The 14294-nt window shown below is 41.2% G+C and overlaps 1 protein-coding gene across 2 annotated transcripts in view; it reads left to right on the top strand.

Annotated features, from left to right (window-relative positions):
- The first annotated feature begins 2156 nt into the window (after nt 1–2156).
- The window catches only part of zdhhc5 (zinc finger, DHHC-type containing 5), a 61209-nt gene continuing 49071 nt past the window's right edge, over nt 2157–14294 (top strand). Inside the window, 2 exon segments of one of the 2 annotated variants that reach the window (NM_001044485.1) lie at nt 2243–2324; nt 7107–7628. In NM_001044485.1, coding sequence (NP_001037950.1) covers nt 7480–7628 — 149 coding nt within the window. In that variant the 5' untranslated portion in view covers nt 2243–2324; nt 7107–7479. 2 annotated transcript variants of the gene reach the window in all.

The raw sequence follows: 14294 nt of genomic DNA on the forward strand, positions 1-14294 counted from the left end.
ATAGTAGATCTCGATCTGCATTATTCCTCACAATGCGTAGCATCTGGGAGCACGGGATGCTGTTTAGTAGGTGTGGAGGATGACAAGAGGAGTGGTGGAGCAGGGTGTTGAGGTCAGTTTCTTTTATATAGGCAGTGGTCTTCAGGGTGGAGCCAGTGATGGTTAATGTTAAATCCAAGAAGGCAATTGAGGAAACATCAATATGTGCAGTAAACCATATTGTGGTGGGTAGTTCATTGAGTTCCTTGACCACTGATCAAAATTGATCCTCTGTGCCAGTCCGTCGTCAATGAAATGAAACATCTTAAAAATGTATAGCCCGTAAGTGGGATAAATGTATGTATTTTCATGTGACATGTATAAATTCGCAAGAGGGGGCAACATTAGACCCCATACTGGTCCCACTGGTCTGTAGTTCAGTGTCAGACCTATATATATGTATATATTGCTACAACTATTCAGGTAGCTTGCTTCATTACATGTCTATGAACACTGGTTATGCCTCTGTGCTTCCCTTATACTTTGTTTCATTTCTGTCCCTACACTGATTACGAGTCAGTACGCAATGGGTTCACGATTAGCTACTGTTGCCAATGTCAATCATTCATTTGTTACTTGTCTGCCTTTCACTTTTTTGCAACATTTGATTCCTGTATCTATGTGAAGTTTCCGTGTAATTCTGTGAGAGCCATACATGTTTGGCCGCGGATGCTGCGGGGCAAGGTAGGGTGGGTCCCAAGGATGCCAGATGCGATGCAGAGGAGGGCATGGCCTGCACTCGGCAGATAGAAGAAGTGTTCTATCTGCCGAGTGCAGGGGCAAGGTGGGGTGGGTGCCAAGGATGCCGGATGCGATGCGGAGGAAGGCGTGGCCTGCGTTTGGCGGATAGGGTGGATGCCAGATGTGATGCGGAGGGAGGTGTGGCCTGCGCTCAGCGGATAGAAGACGGTTCTAAGGCTTAGAACGAGTCTTCTATCTGCTGAGTGCAGGTCACGCCCCCCCGTTATTTTTTTTATTAAAGATTTGGCAGAGAGCCAGATGCAGCCATCAAAAGAGCCACATCTGGCTCCCGAGCCATAGGTTCCCTACCCCTGTACTACACAGTTGTCCCTGCATTACTTAGATCTGTTCCCTACACGTTTTTGTTTTTTGTTTACTCTTGTTACTATGGTTACCTGCACTAGCTTTTGGCGCTCTTTTTCTTGGAGGGGTATTTCTAGGGGGGTGGATGGGTTTGGTCTTTTGGTTTGTCCCTGAGGAAGAGTACAGTCAGTACTCGAAACGTTGGATTTTTTTGAATAAATGTTTTCACTTTATCGTTAAAGTCCCTGTGTGTGCGGCTCTCTGTCCATATATATATATATATATATATATAAATAAAATATCTAAAATACATTCTGCAGCACTGGATATGCACAAGGATATTGCCTTATACTTCTCATTGTAGTCACACACTGTACACAATAATGCTTGTGCAACATTAAATGTCTTGTGATGCTGGGGGACTCTCACTGTCATAAAATGCTTGTTGCACAGTGTTGTGGAACGTTTACGAGTATCATAGAATGCTTAGGGCCACAAAATGCAGGGTCGGACTGGGCCACCAGGACCCCGGGAAAAATCCGGGTGGGCCCTGCCAATCCCAGTCGGAGCCTGACAATATGTTATGAATTGGTGGAGGCTACTGCATCTTTGCGTGTTTGATACTACTATTCTAACCATGGAAAAGGGGTGCGTTTTGAGAAATAGACACAGCCAAAAGTTTCACCGCAGGGAAACAAATTATTTTGTCCCTCTTTGCAGTTTTCAAATGTTGGGAGGTATGAAAGCTAACCACGTGCAGAGACAAACTGAATTTTAACGTTGATTAAACATTGGCAGAGGCAGCACTGCTGGTGCCTAGTAACGCCAGTACCCACCATCTAAATAAACATTTTTTACTCGACACATTTAGGGGTTTCAGGGAAAAAAACAACTAACGCCATTAAGAGCGGAGGCTTCGCGGCAGGGCACAAGTTGGAAACCACCATCAAATGCTTTCTTTTCGCCTATCCCCTCATAAAGCTAACATATGCGACCACAGAATCTAAAATATCTGACCAATCAATACCTCTCCCCTACGTCTCATTTACGCCCAAGCGAAGCAGCGCGCAAGTCTCCGCACTTGGACATATTTGACGTCACCGTCTCGCGAGATGAGATTTGTGACGTCTGAATTAAGCGCCCGGAAGGATCCAAGGAGCTGGACGGTAACGGTGCTGTGGGACTTTTAAACTGAAATCGGGGACTGCGGTGTATGTTAGGAATATCGGGACTGCTGGGCGGTATGTAACCCGTTAAGAGCACGCAGAATTTCTTATTTCATTTGTACTTTTTTTGAACTCTTTATGTTCTTTTTCTTTAGGGGAAATTCCTTGGGGGACTTTTTGTCTGCCTAAGAAAACTATACATCTTTTTTATCTAAACGAGCCAGGTTTCTAAAGCGTTTATTGATACTGACAGAAACATTTAAATAGCAGATTACACATTCTAATGAACCTTTAATGGGTATTTCTATTTGAAACTAACAAGCTGCATAGTTCTTAAGAATCATCTCAGAGGTTGCTTATTACAGAATCTTATCTTCCATGTGTCATTAAGTACCAAGATGAAATGTCATAAATATAAATGCCAAAGCCTTCTGAACTGCTTGATGCTCAGTGTGCATAGTATTTTCTATTTTTTTAAATTAAAAATATCACCGTTCCCCCCCTAAGCCCCAGAGCAGAAATCTGGGGCGGGGGGAAGTCAGTGTACAATATTGTACATGAATTTTCCCATGGGTTGCCTGCACTTTTTTTTTTTTTGGCCAGCCTGCTCCCTAACCCTCCACACGTCACTCTCTCCAATAGCTAGTAGGACTGCGCAGTGTATTTGCAGAAGCAGAAAGTCCCACCTCATTATACATTATACCAGGGGTGGCCAATATGTTGATCACGGTCCACCAGTCGAACCCGCTGTGCGTACCTCTAAATTTTTAACCTTTACGTTTTTAAACTTAGTGGTGAACACAACTTTCCCTGTTTTGCTATTTCTTAATTAAAGTTCGATGTGCACAAACAATCAACCGCTTTATGGAACTAAAAATCAACACATTACACCTTTCCTTTCAGTACCAAGTGAATCATTGGGCTATTCTACAGGTATGCTTAAAAGTCCCCATGTGACCATCTTGTCATTTGGTCACTGTTTTATCACTGTTGTACATGCATTCATCACCCCTAGTACCCACTGGTGAAAAATGTTGTGCATCAAACAGTATACTTGTGTGTAAATGCTCACTTGTTGTTCTCTCCCTCACTACACTCCTCTAATTTGACTGTAACGCCCTTTTTACTGCCTCCATGAGTCATGAACCCACTTGCGTTTTGGTTTAGAACCTTCTTTCCTGTGTTGTGACATTTTACAATAGTGTTGTGCAACTGGCGGCCCACAACCCCCCTCTGTGTGGCCCCCCTGACTCGCTGCTTTGATGGTTTAACTTTGGGTTAAGATTTAAATGGTATCGGTACTGAGATTAAATGGCCACCTGCATGGTTCACACCTCAGATTCAGGCTGCAAATATCCCTGTTTTGTTTAAACATGTAATCCCCTGTACTGTGCACACCTTTTAATCTCTGCATTGTTCACACCCTGCATTGTTCACGCACTCCTACAGACTGTAGGAGCAGTGCCAGCATTGTGTCACTGTATGTACTGCCTGCCCTATGCTGCCTATGTGTATGGCATTCACAGACAGCATAGGGCAGACAGAGCATGGCACACACAGTAGCATAGGGCATGCAAAGTAGGGTACACAGGCAGTACTCTGCCTTACCTATGCTGCCTGTGGGAGGTTAACCTGGCAGGGGTTTGTTCTGGGAGTTTGTTAACAGTTGGAAATAGCCATTTAATGGTCCCTAAAGTGCGTAATTATGTGCTGGGCGTTGCTGTGCTATCCACAGGAGAGGAGAAGGCATATGGATTTAAGGGTGTATCTTAATATGACCTAATATAATTCTTTCACATATGAATGATGGTTAATATCCCCGCAGTGAGCACCAACCATTTGGCCCTCGGCACCACAGAAGTTGGACAGCATCTGTTCTACGTCCCCTCATATATAATGGACAACACCCAAAATGCTTTGCAACAATTCTGTGTAAAATATATCATGATTATAAATCAGTCTACAAAAAGAATAAGTAAACCTTTTTTTTTTCTATCAGTAAAATTACTCTAAACAGTCTCCAGAATTACCTACCTTTGTCCCAGCAGTCTCTCTGACCTGGTTCCTCAGTTAGAAGTCGATCGTTTATCTTTGCTTCCTTGTGCAGAGTGAAGCCCCGCCCCCACTCCCTGTTCAGGTCTCTCATAAAAAAAAAACCAAAAAAACCCTGCTAATGCGCAGACTGGCTCCTGCTGCCTCCAGGCATGCCCAGAAGGCTCTCCAGGCCGACTACATGTAGTCGAATTGAAGAGAGAACTGAACAGGAAGTGGGTACGGGGCTTTACTCTGCACAAGGAAGCTAAAAAAAATGATCAACTTCTAACTGAGGAACCAGGTCAGAGAGAATGCTGGGACAAAGATAGGTAATTCTGGAGGCTGTTTAGAGTAATTTTACTGATATTAAAAAAAAAAAAGGTTTACTTATTCTTTAAAGATTACTAGCTGGGAAAAGAGATCCCATAAGGGAGATCCATGTGGTTTCGCTCTCCAACAAGAGTCCCCCCCCCCCCCCCTTCACTGGGGTACTTAACATTTTCCAAAGACTGAGATTGGGACCTATGTTATCTTCTGCATGGGTTATCATTGTTCACCAATGCTCAAGGATTCTCATTCTGATTTTTCATATTGTCTTCCCAAAATAGTTTTTTTGGCTGGGGCAAATAAAAAACTCCCCTTGTCTTACATCTACCTGGCGTCACCAAACTCCTTATCATGACGCTGCAAGCCTCAAAATTTATGCATAAATAGTTACGCTTGATTCTCATTTAATCAAGCCAGGATCCTTGATAGAAGTTATAGAGGTAATGGCACCCTAGAAATACACTATTTTTAGAAAGGGGGGAGATAGTGGAGTGGCTAATAATGGTCCCAGTTCTGTATAAATTTGTAACTTATGTGATTCTCCTTAAGAGGAAATACATTGGGCCAGGTTGGAGCTGCAGAGTGCCATTGAGTCCTATGGGAGGCTTCCAAAATCATGCTAAGTCTGAAAGTTTTGGCCGCCGTTTATGAGCGCTCAATACGAAAAATTCGCGCAAGTTGTAACGGCTACGAAAAAGTAGCGACAATTTACGTAAAAAAACGTAATGGCGACGAAAAAGTTGCAAAATGTTCGTTTCCAATCTGAATTTTTCCCATTCAAATTCGTGGATTAGTAAATCAGCCCCTAAGTGTTGTATAATAGCTCTCGGCACAGTGGTATGGGGTCGCCACCACCAAAATAATGGATCAAAATTTGAAAGGAATCCACTGGAGAGCTCACGTCTGTGCAAACAAGTGTGAACTTTATTTAGAGATGCATAGCACTACATGTTTCGGACCACATGGGTCCTTCCTCTGCACTGGATACTGAAATCAAAGTTGTGTTACAAAACCATGTTATAAGAAACAGTTTAATGGTAATAATTCATTTAATCCTCTCGGAGCAACAGTCTGTAGGATATAAATCCACAGAGCCTCACACTGAAGCAGTAGTTTTATCTGTCACTCCTTCGTCTCAGGGGTGGAACATGATCGACGGCCATGCAGCGAAGGGAAGGTTAGGGGTGGGCCATTTTGACAAAGTGTCTGTTCTCAGGTTGTTCCCAGGCTTGTTTTTTCTCTTTGTAACCAACTGATTCCTCTGGTTGTTGATCATCAGCTTGTGTAGTCTGTTCTTTGGAATCTTTGTTTGCAACGGCTTCTTAATTGCCTTTCTTTTTTGCCTGTTCTTTCCTTTAATGGAAGTAGTTTATGCACAACTTACTGTGCTTGCGTTTGGAAATGAGCCCTCAGATGTGTTTAAGAGGCTTGTAGGAGTCCCCTCAATACCAGGTGTCATGGGTATTTCAAACATAATCATTTTACTATAGAACTTTTGAGCCCTATGGCTACATTTTGTGGACAATATTTTGTTGTTGTGGAGGGGTCCCCATAATGAATTACATCAATTTGTAGCAACAATGATTGTAAATAAGAATAATCTCAATTCGTGCTCTTGCCCTTAGCAAAAAAATCTGAGAAAGACAATTGGTGAGTAAGAACAACTGGTATAAAAATCCGTGAGCATAAGCGAACAATAATAATAATGTAAAAAGCTTGGTGTTCACCCATGTTTGGGACTCCAATGAAGAGAATTCCATGGGACACCAGGCTTGCATTTTGGAGAAACAAAGTTCCCCAGCAGAGAAGGTAAATGGGATAGAGAAAACAGGTTGGTCCCCCTTATAGGATCTTCCTCCCTTGCTTTGTGTCCCATGAGATCTCCTTTCAGTCCTTTTTGTAAACTTTAGAGCCCATTTGACTGCTGGTAGGAAAAAGTGTGCTTCAGTTACATTCACTCTTTTACTGCTAGTGTGCTTGGTGTGAATTTGAGGCATCTGTTATTACTCTAAAGTTTGAAATTGGTGGTGGCAAGTTGTATGGATTTTCTGGGTGGTTGTTTATCTTTAGGGTGCTTTTTTTTGCTGTGCATTATTGTGATATAAGTTATATTATACACACAACACAGGGCAATAAAAGCATGAGTGATTGGAGACTATGCATTACCATTTGTCAATGTTTCTGTAGAAAAATTGCATTTCTTAAATCTTTGTCGCACTTGCCTAAGATAGATAGATGTCTGATCACACCTTGTGTCTCAACCCTTTCTCCTTGTAGATTGTAAGCTCTTTTGGGCAGGGCCCTCTTCACCTCTTGTATCGGTTATTGATTGCTTTATATGTTACATGTATGTCCATGTATGTAACCCACTTATTGTACAGTGCTGCAGAATATGTTTGCGCTTTATAAATAAATGTTAATGTAATGTATGGTTAAACTTTTTACAGCCTCGAAAATCTGTGCTTAGTGTCGCTTCTTTTCTTTTTTTTTTTCTAGGCCCTGAGATACGTCTACCAAAAATACATGTTTTGCTTTTGTACTGCAAATGCCCACTAGTACATTTGGATTATCATCAAATTGCTAGAATCTACAGGAGAGAGAAACACTGGAAAAAGGAGCGTTGTCTGCTTTCCATACCAAATAATTGCTAGAGGAGGGTAGTGGTGGCAAACGTATTAGCTCCTGAGTTCTCAAGAAGGAACAGATTACAAATCATCAAGCCTTTTCCAGTTCTTTTTTTTCTGAAATACTTTGGATTATTCAACATGCCTGGTGATAGTTTATTGTATTTGTTTACCTTTTTTTGACATTTTTTGTTTACATACCTCATTCCCACTATTCTGTATTTCATATTACCTACCAACTTTTTATGGTGCTATGCTGTACTTCACTGACGCCTCTCTACATCTTCACGATGCCTGCAGAAAATGTTAAGTCATTTAAACCAAGCAAATACGTACCTGTGGCTGCAGCAACTGTTTTTTTGGTGGGATCTACAACACTGTTCTTCATTTTCACGTGAGTCCATGCTACTTTTAATCCTGAACACAGCAGTAAGCTTGCGTTATACCGGAGCAGTACAATATATGGCTGATTATTCGTTTAGTTGTTGACAACTTAGAATCCAGTGCAATTTGCATCAGAATTTAATAATCAGCCATGTAGCATGAGAATGTTATAATCAGCCATGTAGCATCAGCTTCTATGACATGTGAACCTTATTTCCTGCTTGATGATTTGCAACATCCCCTAAGCTTAGCTTCTCAACAGATTACTAGACCACACTGAGCATGCCATTGACAATCTAAATAAAACCCAAGATGGTGGATCCGTGTGCACATCTTTGAAGGCCTGAAGCATTACTGTTATAGAGATTCTGGCTGGGGAGTGAGTTCAGTATACAAAATAAGGAGTTTCTACCCATATTTGTTTTTAGGGTTTGGTTCTCCTTAAAGGAGAACTACACCGCCCTCCCCCCCCCACCCAGGTATAAAAGCCCCCTTAACTGGCCTGCATCGACCTCCCCCTTTCTCGCATAGTCTATAACTTTAAAAACTGGCCCTACAGAAAAACTCAACCTAAAAGAGCAACATACCTGGGCGGCATCTTCCACTCAATAGAAAATGCTTCGGGTCTTGGACCCTGCTTGGGCATTCACAGTTGAGGCTAGCAGGAAATCAGTTTCAGCTGTGTATGCTCAAGAAGGGCCAGGGCCAGTTTTTAAGTTATAGACTATGTGAGAAGGGGGGTGGGTGTCGATGCAGGCCAATTAAGGGGGCTATTATACCTGGGGGGGGGGGGGGGGGTAGTTCTCAACAAAAAAAAAAAAAAAAGATTTTTTCAATATGGCTTAATATGCCTTATCCACAGTACAATTGACAGTTTTCTTTTTCTCAGTAATAATAAAACAGTACCTGTACTTGTACTTGTACAGATTTGTACAGATTTAATGTATGGAGATCCAAATTAATGTATGGAGATCTGCTACCCATACAATTTTCTGCCTTCTTTTGGTTTCTCTTTTATTACTCTTTCCCTTTTTACACACCCCCTTGCTCTCCTTTTTCCTAACCAAAATGCGCAGTATCTGGACTGTCTTGCCTTTTTATCCTTCTGAGCTTTTATCTCCCCTTATTTTTATCCCCACTTTCACATCCTCTTCACTATTCTGTTTTCATTTTTGTTACCCCGCTCTTCCCCCTAACACACCCTGCTTCCGCCAATACCTTCATTATGCTACCTTCTGCTTCCCAGCACTGTATCTTCTGTACACAGTGCTGCAGTTTCTTTCAGTCCCTCACATGCTGTTACCAACAATGCTGCCCCCTCTGCCACAAGAGAGGCTAAATCTGATGTCAGAGGCTGCAATGGGACGCAATTCAGATTTCTGGATATTGTAGTCTTTTTGCCATTAGCAAAACATCAGATTTATAATAATTTAGTCTTTTTGCCATTAGCGTAACATCAGATTTATAATAATTTACTTTTTCTCTAGCCCCCATACATTGAACTCATAGGCCCAATCCAGCAGTTAGTAATACAGCATTAATCTCACATAACGTAAACAGTCTTAAGGTATTGCTATAAACAAGGGCATTATTAAGCATATCTCCATCCCTTACCTATTCCTGTACATTTAGTCCTGGGTGCGGATAAACTTTTGGTTAAGTGATGCACGATAAGGATAAAAGTCTGTATTAATTCCGGTGACATATTATTCCAAATAAAGGCTCAATGAAGTTCTGTGTGTACAAAGTCCTTTGGATTACAGAAACCGCCCGAATAAATGCAACATTCTGGCAAAAAGTTTTACTTTTGGACCCCTTTAGCAGCCTAGCATCAATTAGTATGTGCAACATATAGGCTTAAACGAGTTCAATAAACATTGCCACAAGTCACAGTAATTTCTTATTTTTTGTGCTAATAGCTCCATGGTCAGATCAAAATTCCGTTTAAGGGAAATTTCAGGAATGTTATGCCCGAGGCATTGACTCTGGCTGTTGGGTCTGAATACAAAGCCTTAACAGGTTTTATGAGCTGGTCCCCCAGATTGAACCTACTTATTGTCAGTTATACCAGACCCCAGTGAACCCGGCCTAAACCCTTTTCGGCGTCTAAAGAGAGTTAAAGGAGTGGTGACCGAGTGGCTTGGGCAGTCTGGACTAGGTCTGTTATTTTACTGGTGGCATCAGGGGCCTGACGTTGATGGATAAAGCCCACCTGATCTGGGTTCAACAGGGCCGGCAGAATGGATTGGAGTCTGGTGACCAACAATTTAGCATAAATTTGTATGTCAGTGTTCAAGAGGGCTATGGGTCCATAATTTTTTACCAATTCCTTGTAGAAATGGTTGCCTCCAGCATTTTCTGGGGGAAAGTGGAGGTGTTTTGGGCTGCTGATATACTGCAAGAAAGTGAGTGGCCAGTACGTTAGAGAATAATCGATAGTAGGTGTTGGACAAACCACCTGGGTCGGGTGCTTTGTGTAGCGGGAGGGCCTTGATCGCCTACTGGACTTCCAAGAGTGTAAGGGGTTCATTAAGGACAGTCTGCTGTTCGGGTAGAGGTTGTCGCAAGTGGAGTGAGGGCTAAAAATCCGTCTCTGATCTAGTAGTATCCAGAAAAAGCATTCGCTATTGCCAGGGGGTTGGGATAAGTTACACCCTGGTGCTTACCTGTCTGGCTAGGAGTTCATCTTTAGGCTGCTATATGTCTCAAGGGGCTTCATTTGTTGGCTCTCTTTGGGATCCTGCACACTTTCTGGAGGTTTCTTGTCAAAGAAAGCTGTCAACGTCATGAGCTACCTCCTACCTTATTTGACCATGATTTCTGGTAGGCAGGGTGTGATCGGGAATGGAAATCAAATGGTGGTCAAGGCTGGAATGGTCAGCCTATTATCTTGGTGCCTTAATTTTCTGAATACTGTGTTTCCAAAATTGTTTTCTTCCCTTTGGGTTAAAGCCCTTTTTTTTAATGCTAGACAGTATTTTCTTTGCTTTAGTAGCCATTGAATGACGCTGCTTTTATACAGATTATTCACAAAATCACCAGATCCTTCTTATTTACCATACATCTATCATCCTGCATGAAATGTATAGTATCATCGGCAAAAAATAGAGACAGTACCCTACAGACAACTCTGGTCCAATTAGAAAATGCTCCATCTAGCACCACTCTTTGTAATCTATCCTTAATTACATTTTCTATTCAAGTACAACTATTATATTTTAGGCAAATATTCTTTAATTTAGCCAGCAATCTTCTGTGTGGTACTGTATCAAATGTTTTAGCAAACTCTAAGAAAATCACATACATTGCCATCCTAGAGTCTAGGTTCCTGCTCACGACCTCATAAAAGGCAATTCATTTTGTCAAGATCTATTACACATAACGCCATGCTGGCACAAACTCATAGTATTGTGTCAATGTATTCAAGTATCTTATCCCTTATTACCCCTTCCAAAAGCTTTCCTATGACTGATGTCAATCTAACAGGCCTATAGATTTCAGACTGAGAACACAATCCCTTTTTGAATACTGGCACAAAATTAGCAATTCAAAAAATCTCATGGTAATTAACTTAGCTCTTCAACAGTGTTTTTCTGATCACAATTCATTGCAGGAAATACAGCAATAAATTCTGAATAAGTATCCACTGTAGTCAGAGCATAATTCTTTGTTGTCATGTGGCAGTGGCCAAATGTTATCAATTTCTTTTCCTTGCATCCCTTTTAATGTGTTCATAATTAATTGATCATTTTTCATTATAGCACTCCTGCAGTGCAATTTTTCTTGCAACTTGGATATTGGCATTCCACTTTTAATTGGTCCCTAATATGTTTTCTTTTCTCCCACATGACTGGTCCATTTATGGGCCCAATTAGCCTTAACTATTAACTGTTGATTGTCTACAGGTGAATTGTTGATATGTGTACTGGTCAGCTTGATGATGAGCCCAGACAGAGAAAGTAGCAAAAGGAATACAGTCACAGGGAAACATGCATCAGTGTAATAGAGCTTCTCTAACAGAATCTTGCATTGTAATTTTTTTTTTTTTGCAAAAAAAAAAAAGCACAAACGGATTTTCTTCATTTCCGAGGTGCCCTCAGCATGATCAGCAGAACAATGGGAAGGTAGCAAGATTCTGGCTCATGACTCCTCCAGATTAATGAGTAGGAGAAACAAAAGCTTATCTGAAAGCAGTTCCAATGTCTAGCTCTTGCTCACTCTGAAAGCTTAGGAGCCGGCACTATGCACTGGCTGCCTACACACCAATAGTACAACTAAAAAAATACATTTGTTGGCTAAAGAATAAAATGTTAAAGTGTACACTATAATATAGAGATTAAAAGTACACCATAAAAACCATGACATAATCCCTTTAAGGTAATATTTGCATCTATAAATCCTATTCCAACAGAGCTTTGCAAACCTTTTTGCCAGAGCAGTAGCCAAAACTCTGGGCTGCTTTATCAAAAAGGTCTATATAAATACAGCCATATGCACTCACAGAAAAGCTGCACCGAGTCCTCTTTCAAAAGAAACACAGGATTTCTTGTGTCTTGTGTACACATGTTCTTCTGTGCCAGACTTCCTGCTCTCAGAAAAATCCTTCAGGGCATGACAGGAGTCTGCTCCTCTTTCCCTCTGCCCCTCCCCCTCCTTCCTTCTCTCCCTTTCATAAGAAATTGCTAACCCTCCCATAATAATGTGTTCCCTACCTCCCATCTCTGTATAATCTTAGCTACCAGCTAGAGCTGCAGCACAGAAGCTACCGAGACAAAGCTAAAATGGCAGCTGCTATCTTAAACAGTGGGAGCTTCTAGGGCTGTTTACTTGGGTATGGTAAAGCTTTCTACAGAATAAATATAGCATTCTACCCTGCACTATTGTGACTAATCTGTTGGCAATAAAATGCAAAAATACCTTTCCTTCTCCATTAAAGTAGGGATGCACAGAATCTGCTATTTTAGGATCCGACCAAATCCTGAAAGATTTGGGCAAATACCAAACCGAATCCAAATTTGCATATGCAAACATTGGGGTAATTAAGGGTTAACAAGAACCATGTAGGGTTAAATTTTCAAATCCTGTGTTTGTGACAAAAAGTCACATGATTTGAAGGATTCAATTCGGCATGGATTTGTCCAAATCCTGAACGTCATCCTGGATTCACTGCATTTATTTGACACGTTTACACCTGTAAATACTTTAACACTGTGTACAAAGCTCCATCTACAAAGCTGTGGTTTACTATCCTAAATAGTCGCCCAGTCTAGTATATCTATAATAGGAGAGAACATATGTTTTAATAGTTTGCCATCATTTCAGGACTACTTTCCAGTGAATGATATGTGGTAGTAAGTAAGACAGCAGTATTTTAAGTGATAGTAACTGTTAACTAATTTAGGCCTTATCATGCAATAATTTCTCTTTGTGCAAACACAGTTTTAAAGTGTTAAAAAGACATGCATCAGTTTCCTGTGTCATGTAATTTGATGTTAAGTGAAGCCAGTTTAACGGAATTCTCATTATTGCTGTAGTGTTATATAATATCTGGTAGATTTAGGCCTCTGTGTGCAAACTGCTGTTGCAGTTTTATCATGCTAATGCATTGTTTTTTGTTATTTATAGTGAGGATATAGAAGAGTTCTATAATTCATTTAAAGGACATGTAAAGCCTACATTTGCCTACAATGTTTATCAGTTGGGCACATCTCCCTCACCCAAATGGCATCATTTGTACTGCATATATCCCTTTCGCTTGCCAGCACCATCACGTTTTCCTAAAGCAAATAGCAGTTTTCACCCGGTGGCCATTTTTCCTTTGATACATAATCAGTTACATTTAAAATCTGCGAACAGCATATACACACACACACACACACACACACACACACACACACAGACACACACACACAGACCCTTATTCAGCATACATTTCATCAAGAATACAGGCTCACATAGGCAGAACTGTCTCTAATCCAAGTTCTGCTTTGTTTGAGCTGAGCTCAGGAGAGGAGGTTAGGAGAAAAAAATTGAAGCAGACAGCTAGAGCTAAGTTTATATGGGAACCAGCAATGTCATCTCTTTACTGGCTGCTAGACTGGAGGGTGTGTTTAGTAATCTGAGCTGAGAACAACTGAGCATGCTCACAAGCCAGGAATCAAAGCAAATTCCTGAGGGAGGGGAAGGGAGTTACAGGAGCCTTTCTATTAAACTCTGGACAACCAGTGTGGCAGATATTGAAAGATTTCAAAGAGACTGTGCTCTGATTAAATTTTTGTGTGTGGGGTTTGCATGTCCTTTAAGGTCTTTTTGTTTCATCAATAATGGAAGGGTTTGTACGGGGTATAAGGGAAATGCGCCATACTGTGATTTTCCTTTCCTGGCCATCTTCAATGTAATCTGTGCATGGGTTAGCGCCTCCTCCTTGACCCCAGGAAGAAGACCCTCACCTATCAAAAACTTTAATGCTTTCCAACTCCCTTACACAGGTGTCTAAGTACCAAGATGTCAAGGTCTTTTATGATAGAAAATAGGGTGGGGGAAAAAAATGCTTACATGGAAGATGGCCAGGAAATCACAGTAAGTATGATGCAATTTTTCCTTTTCCCTTGGCCATCACCATGTCAGCTACATATGCGATATGTAGAAGCTTAACAATAGAAAGAAATCTTCGGCA

This window comes from Xenopus tropicalis, chromosome 7 (assembly GCF_000004195.4).
Source record: "Xenopus tropicalis strain Nigerian chromosome 7, UCB_Xtro_10.0, whole genome shotgun sequence".
Lineage (NCBI taxonomy): Eukaryota > Metazoa > Chordata > Amphibia > Anura > Pipidae > Xenopus > Xenopus tropicalis.